Source organism: Sprattus sprattus (genome assembly GCF_963457725.1).
Source record: "Sprattus sprattus genome assembly, chromosome: 2".
Taxonomy (NCBI): Eukaryota; Metazoa; Chordata; class Actinopteri; order Clupeiformes; family Clupeidae; genus Sprattus; species Sprattus sprattus.
Genome location: NC_137921.1, coordinates 49,904,041 through 49,918,612, shown reverse-complemented (window position 1 = coordinate 49,918,612; position 14,572 = coordinate 49,904,041). Strand labels below are relative to the sequence as shown.

Here is a 14,572-nt window from a genome sequence, read left to right as displayed (position 1 = left end):
TAGGTGTGTGTGAATCTGTGTGTGTGTGTATGTGTATGTGTAATTGAGTGTTTGTTTGAATGTGTGTATGTGTATATGTAAGTGTTTATGTGTGTATGTAGAAGTGTATATCTGTATGTGTGTGTATGTGTAAGTGTGTGTGGGTGTGGGTGTGGGTGTGTATGAGTGACCCCCTCCTGACTGCTTTGTTTCTTTCCACTGCCCTGCACCTGCACCCTGGTCTTCATGCTCGACCTTACATGATACGGGCCTAATGACAATTGTAGCTGCAGTTCTGCTCTATGACCACCATGGCACTGTTTGACAATGATAATTTTCAACACATGCAGTTCTTGACAAACTCTCCCTCGGTAAAGGTATCACTATACTTCTTTACAGTCTTCGGGGGAGACTGGTATGCTCCGTTATTTTGTGCAATTTATGCAAAAACTAGTTCCTGCAATGACATTTTTTTTTCACGCTTGATCTGAGGTGTTTTGTTTTGACTTTCGTCTGTTTTCGTACCTAGGGGTTGTGTAGGACATACCACTACTATCACTAGTCTTCAGCACAAACTAGTATGATGCCACAATCTCATATTTTGTGGAACTATAGTTCCTGTAATTGTATTTATCATATTTTGAAACATAAATCAGGATAACACAGACATACAGATGTCAGGAAGTTGTGTTTTACTCCACATTTTTTTATAATTAAATGTGCAACCAAGTTACAAATAAATGTAAAATAAAATAATTATTCTCTAGTGCTGTTATTTCATAACCACTTGGTCTTACCTAATGGCAATAGATAACTTTCAATGTTTTGTGCTTATACTCTTTAAGAGACAAATGTAAGACGCTTTTTAAAGAGTGGCATTAGTATTTTCACCTTATATCAGTTGATTGAGCCAGAGCTTTGATGTGAAAATGATAAAAAGGCCATTAGAAACATAATTTATCAAGGTACTTTTACTTTTAATACTTAAGTATATATGAAGCCAAATACTTTTGTACTTCTACTTAAGTGGAAATTCAAAGTGCATACTTCCATATTACATATTCCATACTAATATTTTACACCAGGTATCTATACTTTCACTTAAGTACGAAGTTAGTGTACTTCGTCCAGCACTGCCTACAGTATTAGGCTATATTAAAAATATGTATAATTGCAATGCAATGGTTAGGTCACTTTAAAGTTTAGGCAATGACTGAATAATTCACTGGCCAGTGCGTGTAGTTGTCCCTATAGTGACAATCTATGAAGCTGATATGTGTAGTCTAGTGGAAATACTAGGCTACACATCTACCTTTCCTGTGTGCTGTCCCTCCTTAAATAGGCTAGATCAGATTGCAATTGTTCCTAGATGATTGAAAACACTTCCAGGATGTGTGTGTCTTCACTTCGTCTGAAGTGCATTCATCCCACAACAGAAAATACTCCGACAATGGTGATAATTCTGAGGGGCTTGATCAAAGGAGTGTTTCCCTGTAGATTATGGTGCATTACATGTGTTTTGCTTCTCTTTGTAGCATTTTTCTACACTATAGCGTTTGGGTTGCCATTTCATGGTGTGGTCACTGGGTGAGGGAGGGTTAGCAATCAAACACTGAAAATTAGTTTGTTGCCACAAATTTTGGAAAGACTCACAGTAACTTCAATCCATAAGCCCTCCGGCCAAAACACAGAAGGCCACTCAAGCTGTTGCTTGGGACAGGCACAGATGTCTGTATTCACCCAGTACACATTTGGCCATGGAAATCAAACATGCTTCAACTGGGAAATTCCAAATGGGAGTTAATAACCTTGCCTTTAACACCTCATATTCCACTGTTTGTTATTGTCTAGGCATCCTCCAAAGGCAGCCTCTATGTTGCCACAAAGATGAACACAGAGTTACTGTATATTGAAAGGGAATTCAGCCACCTCCCTGACTGTCTGGCTAGACTGAAGTCTTCTCAGCTGAAAGTTTCCAGACCATAATTCCATGAACAACAGATTTGGGAGATAGTCTGGTTCAGAAAGTGTGTGTGTGTTTGTGTGTGTGTGTGTGTATGATGGTTAGGGGGTGTTGAAGGCATTTGGTTGGGGTTAGGGGGGGTGTTAAAGGCACCAGGTTGGCTTGAGAGAGATATCATGAAAACAGACAAGAGTGAGAATAAATGAAACAGACGAACAGCAGAAGCTTGTGTTGATAATCCTTAATTAGGTGTGTGTGAGTGTGTGTGAGGGACATGGAATCAAGGTCATGGTGTGACAGCTACTTGTACTGGAATCACTCTAGAGAGAGGGGACAATAATGATATCTGGCTCGGAGTAACTGAGAGTACAGCATTGTACATACTCTTATGTGTAGTTTTGGGAACGCTGAAAGTTATTAAAAATGATTTATAGACTTGGATTGCCATTTTGCATTTTTTCATCTTTGTTACACTAACCCATCACTAGGTGTCGCTGTTGAAAAATAACTGCAATCTTTATTGCTGGATTGTCATTTTCAGTGCAACGTGTGACATCTATGAAAAGGCAAACATCAGTGTCTAATATTCTCCAGCAGACTGACATTCAAAGAACTCTGGTGTTGGATAGGCATAGGCCTACCCATTGATTCGACAAATTAATGTTACCACTTCTTTAAGGTAACCTGGTATTACCTGCTATTCACCCTTAAATACCGTTGTATTATTGACTCAGAGATAAATACAAAGGGTAGCTTGACCCAGAGAAGACCTATCAGATCTGTTTGAGTTTAAACAAAATTTTATTTTGAACCACAACTTAAGTATTTTTTTTTTAAAAACACACACGATTTAATTTTAGGCAAGGTGTAAACAAACAAAAAAACTAGACAAACGGACAGAAGTAACAACAATTATAGAACATTCAGTGTCACATAGAGTAAGTACGTTTTTTGGTTCCAAACCATCGTAAGCATGGACAGGACATTAGGCAGACATATTCACAAGATCAGACAAACGTGTAGGAGAGGATGGGAGTTTAAACCCCTACATTCAGTGGATCATCACTAATAATGCTTACAAGTTAGTGCCAATTTCTTTTATCACAATCCATTCCTGTTAGGGTTTCCCCTGCTCGCTCACCCCAGGTTCTCACATTTGGTGGGGACACCAACACCCCAACATAAACATTCTAAACAGCAGACTGTTACTGTTTAAAATAAATAGTGCACATGCAAATTAATATTCAATGCAATTATTTGAAAGGTAGCGAAAGCATACAGCACAGCTGTGAACAGCTTCCAAAGCTCTCCCTGGAACAAAGAACTCTGGCGTGACAATCATACAGGCCGACCAAGCCAGCCCCACTCAACTGAAAAGCTATGGATTCTAAAATTAAATCTAAACAAATCATAGTTCCTGGTGCCAGTCATATCGCTTCTGGCAGTGCATTCTCATGTAGGACGTAGCAGAAACCTTGGGGGTCTGTAGCTCAACTGGATCAGGAATGTAAAACAGGCTAGGGATCATCATATCTTAAGAGCCATATCTTTTGGTGTCTTCCTTCTTAGTTCCATCACAGCTTGGTAAATTCACTGCGACTTGTCTAGAAGTACAAAGTAGAATCACATTCCTTCCCGCTATGAGAGATGACACTCAAAGCAAGAATTGGTTCAATTTTAACATTTGCTGCTGGGAATGACCTGACATTGGTTACCACATCCCTCAGGGAAAGGGTGTGTGCGTTATGGAATGTGAGCTAGTTTTAAGGAGAGCAGGAGACAGGTAATCAAACAAGAAATAAACGAAAGCCACAATATCAGCACCTAACTTAAGGTCTGCCTTTAGTGTTCTTTTGAGAGCTGCTGGCCAGACTCCTTTTTCAAATACGTACAAAAAGAAAGGAAAGAAAGAAAGAAAAGAGCAATAAATGAATAAATTATCCAGGAATAGCAGATACAATTATAAATAACCAGAGCTTAGTCAGCAATGTCTGGATATTTAAACGAAAAGGTTAGAAAATCACCAGCGAGCCTTAACCAAAACATCACATTTGCTTTAAGACATTGTCATGATCAGGTGCAAGTATGATCACCAATACATTCTCATTTCTTTGAAGACTCCAAATGCATCTTGGAAATGTAATGTGCATTCTCAATTGCCGTGCAACGCAACTATAATTCAGGGTTATAACCAGTAAGACTGAAAGTACACAAACCAAGGCAACATGGTGAAAACCTTCTAAATGGTTAGTCATTCAAGAATGTTGTGCTTAAAAAAACGAATAAGAGATAATGTTTGTAGTGAAAATGAAGGTCACCTCTGCATTAACAAGCCAGGGAGGTATGAAGAATTGTCAGTATTCCCTTCAGTACCAGCTGTATCAATTTCGGAGGCCCACAGTCATTCAAGATGTAACTGTTTGCCAGTTACACTGTTACATACACAATACAGTGAGCTGAACTGTACGTATATGGGCTTTGAGAGATAGTATTATAGTCATCAGTTAATTTTTACCCATGACATTTCTAACAGTAACTCCAGGAAGATATGACCCTGGCACCTTACTGCATTATACCAATGCAGGGTTGATTTGTAATTTGTTGTTGTTTGTGTTGTTCATGTTGGCAGGCACCTTAGCATCATAAACCGTTGGAAAAACACAAACAGCACCACACAGACTTGTGACAGTGTGTTGTGTAACAATGTTGCACAAAAACAGGGACAAGACAGCATTTCTTTGATGTCCCTAGTGCACCTGAAAGTAACATTCCTGCAGAGATGTCTTCGGACTCACCTGGTGCGCTCACCAGCTATGAACAGTCCTGAGAGTCGTCTGCACAGTTTTGGTCTCGAGCGAAAGCCTGAAGAGGAGCAGAAGCAACCCAGTCATCACTGTGTGTGTGAAGGTATGATTGAGCACATGCCGGCGTGTTCACCAGAGGAGCTCATCAGTGTGTGTGTGCAGGTATGACTGAGCCCCTGCCGGCGTGTTCACCAGACGAGCTCATCGCTGAGTCGTGGTTTGTGGGAGTATGATTGGTGTACACGCGATTCCTGCATAGGACTCTGGGAAATGCAGGTCTCTCTCCCACTCGTCCGTCTCCGTGTTGTACACCTGGACGATGCTCGTGACGTTGTTCAGGTGCCAGTTATAGCCGCCGACGATGTAAATTTTCTTCCCCAGAAGGCAGCATCCCGCCTCAGACTGGCCTGCTCGTAGGGGGCTCACAGTGGTCCACTGGTCTGTCTCTGGGAGGTAATACTCCACCGCCAGCACGTCGAAGCAGCGGTCCACGTGGTCCATGCGGCCGCCAAGGGCGTAGACGCGGTCGTTCACGCCGATCATGGCGTGCAGCACGCGCGGCTCGTTCATGGGAGACTTGAAATCCCACTGGTCAGTGTCGGGGTTGTAGCAGTGGAGCGTCTTTTTGTCGTCGACGGAGACCCCGTAACCTCCGGACACGTACAGCTTGTCCCTGCAGGTGGTGCCAGCGTGCCCCCAAATCCGGCGCTTCATGGAGTCCACGTACTTCCACTCGTTCTTCTTGGGACAGTAGCACTCCACGGAGGACAGGCTGCCAGAGCGGTTGCGCCCCCCGGTAGCGTACAGCTGCCCCTGCAGCACATTGAGCTGGAACTGGATGCGGCTCTCCTGCATGGGTTGGATGCGCAGCCACTGGTTCAGGTGGGGGTCGTAGCGGAAGCACACATCCATAGCTCCCTCGCCGCTGCGGTACTGCAGGTGCTGCCCACCGACCACATACACAAAGTTGTCCAGGACTGACACGCAGGCGTGGCTGCAACCGGTTTCCATCTCGGTGAACTCCTTGAACTGCCGCGCAGTGATGTCCGGGAGGAAGAACACTTTACTGGTGACGCTGCGGTCGTTGTCGGTGTAGGGCGTCCCTCCAAAGGTGATGAGCGACACCACATCGGAGCGGATGAGTGTGCGGGCAGACTGCATCTCGTGCTGCCTGAAGGGGAGGATCTGGTAGTTGAAGGCCTCCAGGAGGTACTGTCTGCACAGGACATCCTCCACCATGATGTCCACCGTCTGCACGCTGTCCACCAGCTCTGAGGAGCACATGAGGGGGAAGCGGACGTGGCAGAGCACCTCGTTGGCACGGGCCCGTCGCGACTCTTCGTGCTGCAGCCAGCGGATGGCCGCGTGAAAGAGCTCCACCTCCTTGCAGTTCTTGAGCTTGTTGCTCTGCAGGAAGAAGACCAGGCGCTCCATGGGAATGTGCAGGAAGTCGTCCTCCCTGGAGATCTGCAGGAAGTGGCGGAAGGTGAAGGCGTCCACCGACTCCTTGAGGGAGGACAAGCTGAAGGTGGTGGCCATCTGGCCAATGTTCAGGCAGGTCTCCACGCTCATGGCCGACTTCAGGAACTCCTCGCACAGCTCCACCACTGGGACCATCTGCAGGAACACAGCTGCCCCCAAAACGTCCTGAATGCAGTCCAGGTCCAGGGTGACCTCGGAGCTGTACGCAAAGTCAATGATGTGTTTGAGTCCCCGAGCAGACAAGCCCTTCAACTCAATAGTGTCTTGTTTGGATTCTTTCATGCCTCCTGTAAACATGGCTCTGCAGGGTGGTGCCGGTGGGAGGGAGGGGGTGAGGAGTGGGAGTGCGAGCGGGAGAGCGGGAGTGAGGGCATCCGGAATGAAAATAGATGAGAGAGGGAGAGAAAAAGCAGCACAAAAATGTCATGCTATATTAAAATGTCATAGTATTGTAATATGATGAGAATAACACAGTTAATAAATATCAAAATAAATATATGAGACAAGACTGTGCGGGTATTTCAGTGAGCTGTGTTCTCCATGAGAAACATTTGTCATCTCACCTGAAATAGTCACTGCAAGAGGCAAGCACTGCCTTATGGACTTTGAACCGCTCCTCGTTGATGGCCAATACTACGTCAAGCAGCTGCCCTTGTTCTCGCAGGGCTGACAACCCCAGTAAGAGGGTGGTACTGTGTGTGGGAGCGGAAAACGTGCAACGCAGGGTGCTATTCTTGTTAGCCATACTGCAAAAGAAAACGAAGCCTTTACTGGTCAGTTCATCATTTACCATAAACCAGTACTACTCCGGACATTTCAGTTTTTTCCTCCCACGAACTCCAAACTATTGTTGACTCTGGCTTCCCAGAACAGTCATCAACATTATCCTTTTAACTTTTAGTTCTCCTAAATTATTCAGTAGTTTGTAAGATATCTCTCCCGGCTTAGAAGAGAGCCCATGACAGCCCTTGAAGTGTACTCACAAATGAGGCAACACTCAGTCCTCTAGTGTTCCCACATTCATTTTGCATGAGAAGTAGGACTACACGTCTAGAATGTTTAATTTCACTTTATTCTTTAGCTTATTTGTTAGGGTTAGGATTTTTTTATGACAATAATATTAGGACCCCACGTGATATCGCGCCAACCTTTCCCGTTAACCACAAATAAAATAGTATGTGATGAACAGAAAGCAAAAAAATAAAAATGCAGGTAGAAGTCATCTACCTCCAAGCATGCATTCGCATTTCGCTGCAATAGATGAGGTGGATGGCAGTTGCTTGCATTTCTGCGTTGAAGGCTACGTTAACTTGCACGGGTAGGTAAGAATGGAAATGCAGAGCAAATGGACGAAAAAAATAGTTTTCCACTAAATGTAGTACAACCGCCCACGCGTCACTACATTTTCCCACGGAATTCCCTATACCTGTATATCAAGTGAGCACACGCACAAGAGCCCTGTCTCGACTTCATAACCTTCAACGATTTGTGTATGTCTCCACATTAGAAATACCTTTTCATAAACAACAATTACTTGTGTGAATGTGAGATCGGAACCCGTTGGTTTGCATATTTCAGTCAATCCACATTATCCTCACCTGTTCTGTGAACGATTCGAGAACTCCCCATCTAGCTCCGCCATCTTCGACTACAAAGTAAATTGCAGAGGGCATCATGCATACATGTGACTGCTCACCATGATGTTGACATGTTCTCTCCGAGTAACCATTTAACTAAATAATCGAAAATCATTCAACATCACTTGCCCCCTCATTAACAATGTAATGAATTCGTTCTACAAGTTACATAATAGGACATATTGCTTCCGTGACCCAGCCCCCAGCACGCGATAGCAAAATCTCACGCAAATAATGACGCCTTTACGCCACCCTTGTGTAATACTAGCCATACGACCAACGGTGGTGAAAGTGCAATTATTATCATTCTAATAAACCCTTCACGAGGGCGCTGGCTAACTATTTATTGTCTCAATTGACTCTGTACTTGTCATGACCAGCTGGTCCTCTAGTTTCTACGTGCCTGCGTAGGCTACTGCCACTAGCTGGGACGGAGTACATGTAGGCTAGTTGATGGAAGCAAACGAGTCGTTGGCTAATGTTTCTGGCTATACCCATGATGGCCATTTAAAAATGTAACCACATGTAAATAGGCTGTTTAAAATAGATTTTAGTAGAAGAGTGGTTACAGTTTGACATCAAAGATGAATTTATGGTGTAAGGAATTTGTAAGTGTATTAATAAGTGCGGGGACATTGCTACTCCAAGCCAATGGGTGGCAGTAATGCACTGTTATCTAGTTTATGACTTCTGTATGTACAGTCAAGAAGAAAAAGAGCACGAGGCTGTTCGGCGAACTTAGGTGCTTCCTCTGTGAATTATTTGCATTTATATTCTAATTAACCCGTGTATCATTCGTTGTTATTCAAGGACATAGCATATAGACATAACAGTAAATCCATTGCGGAGGGGAAATGGCGGATTTTACCTCTTTGGGGTTGTCGGACTGGCTGATACTTCAATGTAAACAAATGGGCATCAGCAAACCAACTCCAATCCAGGAAAATTGCATACCAGCAATTTTAGAAGGTAAGCTGAGTTTAATGCAAAGCTATTTATTCAAGAGTACAACAACACTGGAGCTATGCTCTTATTTTTGTATAACCTCGGCCGCTTGTACTTCTTAGCAATGCTTTATATATTTACGTCCTCAGCATGTTTGTGACGGATCTTAAGCCTTGCTAGGTTATAACTCTACCGTTGGTCCTCAGGTCGCGATTGTATGGGCTGCGCCAAAACTGGCAGTGGAAAGACCGCTGCATTTGTTCTTCCAGTCCTTCAAAAGTTGTCTGAAGATCCGTATGGCATATTCTGTCTTGTGCTCACACCCACAAGGTTAGTGAAAACTCCTGAGAGCTAAGTCTGCATCATGATTTCAATTAATGTTAGTTGTATGCTACAAATGCTTAGGCAGCCCGCTGCTATGTGCATTATCACCTTGATATTCCCACAGATTATTCATTTAATCACTACATCACTTTGAAATAGATATAATGGAATCACAAGACACCCAGTAGGCCTGTTAGGATGCTTCCTGATAGAATTGTAGAAGGGTCTTTTTCATCTTGTGATTTTAGATTGAATTGAGGTGTTTCCTGCAACATGAATGACTGAAAATATTAAATGTGTACTGATACTGTTACACATCTTTTGTGTGTGTGTGTGTGTGTGTGTGTGTGTGTGTGTGTGTGTGTGTGTGTAGGGAGTTGGCATATCAGATTGCTGAGCAGTTTAGAGCTCTGGGCAAACCTTTAGGTGTGCGGGACACCATCATCGTTGGGGGAATGGGTAATCTTTTTTTTTTATTATTATTTTTTTTACTTGTGGTTAATTTAGAAATTACAGATATCACATCACTGTGCATTTACTTTGGCAAATGTTCTGTTCTCAGACATGGTGAAACAGGGCTTAGATTTGTCAAAGAAACCACATATTGTAGTGGCAACTCCAGGAAGACTTGCAGATCACATTAGAAGCTCCAATACCTTCAGCATGAGTAAGATGAAATTTCTGGTGAGTATTCAGCCAAATTAATTTCTATTTACTAGAGACATTATGTTTAATCACAGCAGACTTAACAGCTATTTTCAGGCTCTGGGCTTTGTAAAGTGCCTTGAGATTATTTTATTGTTTTGGCGCTGTATAAATACAATTGAATTGAATAGAAACTGACCAAAAAGTGGCAAATTGGTGCATGCTGTCTCTTTTAAGATAATGGACGAGGCTGACCGTCTGCTGGAGCAGGGCACAGACTTTGGGAAGGACTTGGAGACCATCCTTGGTGTGGTCCCCTCTAAGCGCCAGACCCTGCTTTTCAGTGCCACCCTCACAGACACACTGGAGGAGCTCAAGAGCATCGCCATGAACAAACCTTTCTTCTGGGAGAGCAAATCTGAGTATGACTGCTGTCTTTTATCTGAGAGAGAGGGATTCAGCTGATCTCTGAGTTAAAGAGATACATTAGTTTCAGAGAGGGATATGGGTTGTCAGACTTGCTAACCCCACAAGAACAAAGACGCCCTGTCATAGAAAGTGTAATTTATATGCTTCATCGACAGAAACCTACTGTGTGATTCATTGCTGTTTACTGGGATCAAATTAGTAATGCCGCCTGTGAGGAATTACTGGAATAAAATAAGACTTAATTCTCAAGGGCTATTTTGGTTAAATCAATTTGACCTCTTGGTTAGGGTACGGACTGTGGTGGAGTTGGACCAAAGGTATATACTCACGCCAGAGAAGGTGAAAGATGCCTACCTGGTCCACCTTATCCAAAGATTCCAGGATGAACATGATGAATGGTCCCTCATGATTTTTACCAACACCTGCAAGTAAGTGAAGTTAATGGATTGTCAAATAATTATTTTTTTACTTTAGTGACCTCATCATGGTATCATGAGTGACATTTATTTGTGTTCTGTGTGCAACAGAAATTGCCAGATACTCACAATGATGCTCCGTGAGTTTAAATTCCCCACCATTTCATTGCACTCGATGATGAAACAGGTAAGAGTGGCAGACATTCATCTTTAAACCAGCAATCTTAGGTTAGAGTAAGTTTACTAACAACCCATCCTCCTTACATTTTTCAGAAGCAACGATTTGCTAACCTTGCCAAATTTAAGTCCAACGTCTTCAAAATCCTCATTGCTACTGATGTAGCCTCCAGGTAGGGATGTTAAGCACTAACGTAAGCGACATTGATTACCCTTAATGAGGTTCTATTTTACACATATTCAAAATTCTTGAGCTCAACCAAATCCTCTGAGGATATAAATGCTCGTTTGTGTTTCCACTTGTCATAGGGGTTTGGACATTCCAAAAGTCCAGGTGGTTATCAATCACAATACCCCAGGACTTCCTAAAACCTACATTCACAGAGTGGGCAGAACGGCCCGGGCAGGTAAGGGGATTTTGGATCAGGGTTCTCTTCAGATTGGCAGATAGGCCAAGAGTTGGGAGATATTGACGTTCACATTGCTTCCACACAGGACGCAGCGGCATGTCAATCACTCTGGTGACGCAGTATGACATCCATCTGGTAAACGCCATTGAGGAACAAATCCGTAAGTTTGAACTCACATCACGGCTTCTAGTCCAAATAATACCTTTTTGAGAATAATAATTAAAGGAGATCAACAATCAATAATTTCTGCTTGGTTTGTGTAGATAATGTTGACATTGTGTCCATACATTTAAAATCAGTGTTGATCTATATTTCAAATAATCTATGTAGTTGATTCAGACTATATACATGGTTTAACATAACAGCAGTGTTTACTGAACTATTTCTATAGCTGAAAGTTTCATATTGATATCTAGAAGATATAATGTATTTGAAGTGACTGGATATGATGTTATTTTATGTGCGCTACAGAGACCAAGCTGAAGGCACATCCAGTGGAGGAGAAGGAGGTGCTGAAGATTCTAACCCAAGTTAATGTGACCAGGCGCAAGTGTGAAATCGTATGTATAGCCTTTCCTAACAGGCCAGGGTTAATAATCGTTCGTTTTATGCTTTTTTGTGTGTGTGTCTGTATGTTGTGTTATTAACTATGACATTGACCTATTATAGAAGCTGGAGTCATCAGACTTTGATGAGAAGAAGGAGATCAATAAGAGAAAGCAGATGATTCTGGAGGGAAAGGCAAGTGGCTCTGAAACTAAATGCAGCTGTGAGATGTCTGCCTTTCATAAATGCAAAAAGAATGTCTAGAAGTGATGTTCCATGTTAAATGTAATATATCAATGCAAAAGTGGCACGCTGTAGTTGATTTACAGTTGCTTTCAATACTGTGAATGGCCAGGTCACAGAGGGATCCTTATGATTTGTTTTTAATGACTTACAGGACCCAGATGTGGAGCAAAAACGGAAAGCGGAACTCATGAAGATCAAGACACAGAACAAGAAATTCAAGGAAAAAATTCAGAAAACAATTCAGCAGAAGCAAGAAAAGTCGGGTCAGAAGAAAGCACAGAGCAGCTCTAAAACGAAAAAAGAAGCGTCATAATCAGACAACTGACCATCAGTGCATCATGTTATATATGTTCTGCTACCACTGAATATTTTTCCCTTTTAGTGGATTTTCATGGAACAATTCAAACACCTTGGAGTGACTCAGAAATTACACTTACACGTTTGAGTGGATGTGAGCATTTAAGCTTTATTGGAAAAATAAAATCAACCACACAGGAATGTGATTACAAGATAAACTGGTGAAAACAGCCCCCAAAGCCAACATGAAAACTCCACACATAAGGTGTGCCTCTACTGCACTACTGGCTGTCCGTGATGGGGAACATCCTCTGCCTCCTGAGAGGAGACTGGGGACAGCTCTTAGGGAATCATGGGAAGAGGGATTTTTGGGCAGGTATTAAACAAAAAGACATCACAGGTTTTGCGTTCTGGCTGATCATCATCATTATGGCCTTCTGTTAGGCTCTTGGTTTCATTCTCCATCATGGCTTTGTCTCAGTGCTGAGGTAATACCCACGATGACCACTGCCATGTTCTTACACACACATTTCACTTTGTTACTGAAATATAAATTATATGGGCATGATTGTCATGAACTAAAATATATTTGTAAAAACCTTGATGGACTCAAAGCAGTTATTTTCTCCTACACTTGGTGGTAGAACAAGTCTATTGTGGAGTACTACTCAGCTGAATGGTGGTTCTGTAATCCCAAGCAAAACTGTACTTACAACACCACTCACACCCAGTCTACTCTCATGACTCAAGGGAACCGTTTGAAGAGAAGTGTGGCAAACAGATAGCAGAGCAGTGCTATGTAACCACCTTCATAAAGGCATGTGCAGAGTGAGGACTAGACTTCATTGTAAAGGAAAGTACAGCAAACAAACATGTCACAGGAGTCTTTTGTGTTACTTCACTATCCAAGTGTACCTGGTCATACAGCTGCTGCTCAAATCAACCTACAGCACATTTGTTATCATGAATCTGTTTGATAAACAAGCACTTCCCTGTGGACATATGTCAAATAAGGAAGTACTTTGGAGTGGTTCAGAAAAAGTCAATCTTGACCGTCATGCTTGGAAAAGAAAGTAAAAGCAAAGTTTTTTTTGTTTTTTTTTACCATTTCACCAGGTCATACAGCTTCTACCCTTGCCTTGGACTAATGTACAAGCAGCCCTTAATGACACAGACAGCCTTATAATGTGAGCTTATATAGTCTCCTATTCTATGTAACAAAGCAGACAAATGGATTTGATGATTAAAAACCATAAGGGTGGTACATTTAATCTTTATATAGTACCACTAGTAATAAAAGATTTGCCATTAAATGAAAAATAGTGGAATGAAGAATGAAAACGCACCAAGTCATCTAAATTAGCATTTCGTCTAGCATTGTTAAGATCACAGTCCAAATGTCATTTTGGTCACACATCTGAGCAATGCAGTTTGAAGCCTCCAGAAAACAAAAACTGAATTAGTGAATGACAATGAATTGATAAACAACCTGGACAGAAAGCACACCATATGCAAAGCAACTGAAGTCATAGGGTTGAATGTGGGTTTGGGATGCCATTTCCCTGTAGGTTCAGCACGGGAAGAATCCAAATTTTGGCCAGTGAACTTGCAACGGTCCATAGCTAGAGGCCTGAAACAAACATCACCTTTTATTTTAAAATAATCTTACTACAGCTCTGCTTGGGAAGCTAATGAGGGTTTGCACCGAGATGCAGTCAGTGGTGGTTCAGGTCTAAAAGCTGGTTAAAAGTAAAAGCTGGGCATGGCGCAGAAAGCCCAGCTCTAGGCAGAGACCTAGCCGTTAAACCTTCGTTTTTTTTTAGAGCTCATTTTAGAAACCGTCGGCCATGGGATCAGCCCGGATCTGCAGGTACGAGTTCAAATCTACCAATTCTCTCTCACAGGAGTCTGATCACCCATGTCAGAATATGAAGCAGGCTTCACAACCAGTCAGCTCGGAGATGAAGGTCAAACTTTACTGTGTAAGTGTGCAGCTGCACCTCGGTGCCTCTGGGCTGGGTAGCGCTCGCTGGATAGGGAAGGAGCTCAGCTTCCCTCCCTCTCAGCTCAGAGAGCTCCGGTCCACCTGCTGCACTGGTCTCTCCTCAGGTAGGGGGCGCCAGAGTGGAGTGTGGGGGGGAGAGTCGTGCCCTCGTGAGACAGGACTTGTTGGTTTGGGTCAGACAGTCCGAGTGTGAGCAGCAGGCCCTCTTCGATCGCCCGCTCTCTATCTCTCCGCAGGCTGGCAGCCATACCTCCATCTTGTATGTTC

The 14,572-nt window shown here is 42.8% G+C and overlaps 2 protein-coding genes across 2 annotated transcripts; one reads left to right on the top strand and one right to left on the bottom strand.

The window, feature by feature from the left end:
- Window positions 1–4,947: 4,947 nt before the first annotated feature.
- klhl26 (kelch-like family member 26) lies at window positions 4,948–6,529 on the bottom strand (the record flags this gene model as incomplete). The annotated part of the gene is made up of 1 exon (XM_080832535.1): window positions 4,948–6,529. Exon 1 carries the CDS (start codon window positions 6,523–6,525, stop codon window positions 4,948–4,950), a length of 1,578 nt encoding a protein of 525 aa, XP_080688661.1. The 5' UTR covers window positions 6,526–6,529.
- Window positions 6,530–8,579: 2,050 nt separating this feature from the next.
- ddx49 (DEAD (Asp-Glu-Ala-Asp) box polypeptide 49) lies at window positions 8,580–12,343 on the top strand. The gene is made up of 13 exons (XM_080832123.1): window positions 8,580–8,834; window positions 9,017–9,140; window positions 9,508–9,593; window positions 9,697–9,818; window positions 10,017–10,201; window positions 10,496–10,636; window positions 10,736–10,811; window positions 10,898–10,974; window positions 11,111–11,208; window positions 11,297–11,371; window positions 11,683–11,771; window positions 11,881–11,952; window positions 12,155–12,343. The coding sequence occupies exons 1-13, from the start codon at window positions 8,720–8,722 to the stop codon at window positions 12,314–12,316; spliced, it is 1,422 nt and encodes a 473-aa protein (XP_080688249.1). The 5' UTR covers window positions 8,580–8,719; the 3' UTR covers window positions 12,317–12,343.
- The last annotated feature ends 2,229 nt before the right edge of the window (window positions 12,344–14,572 follow it).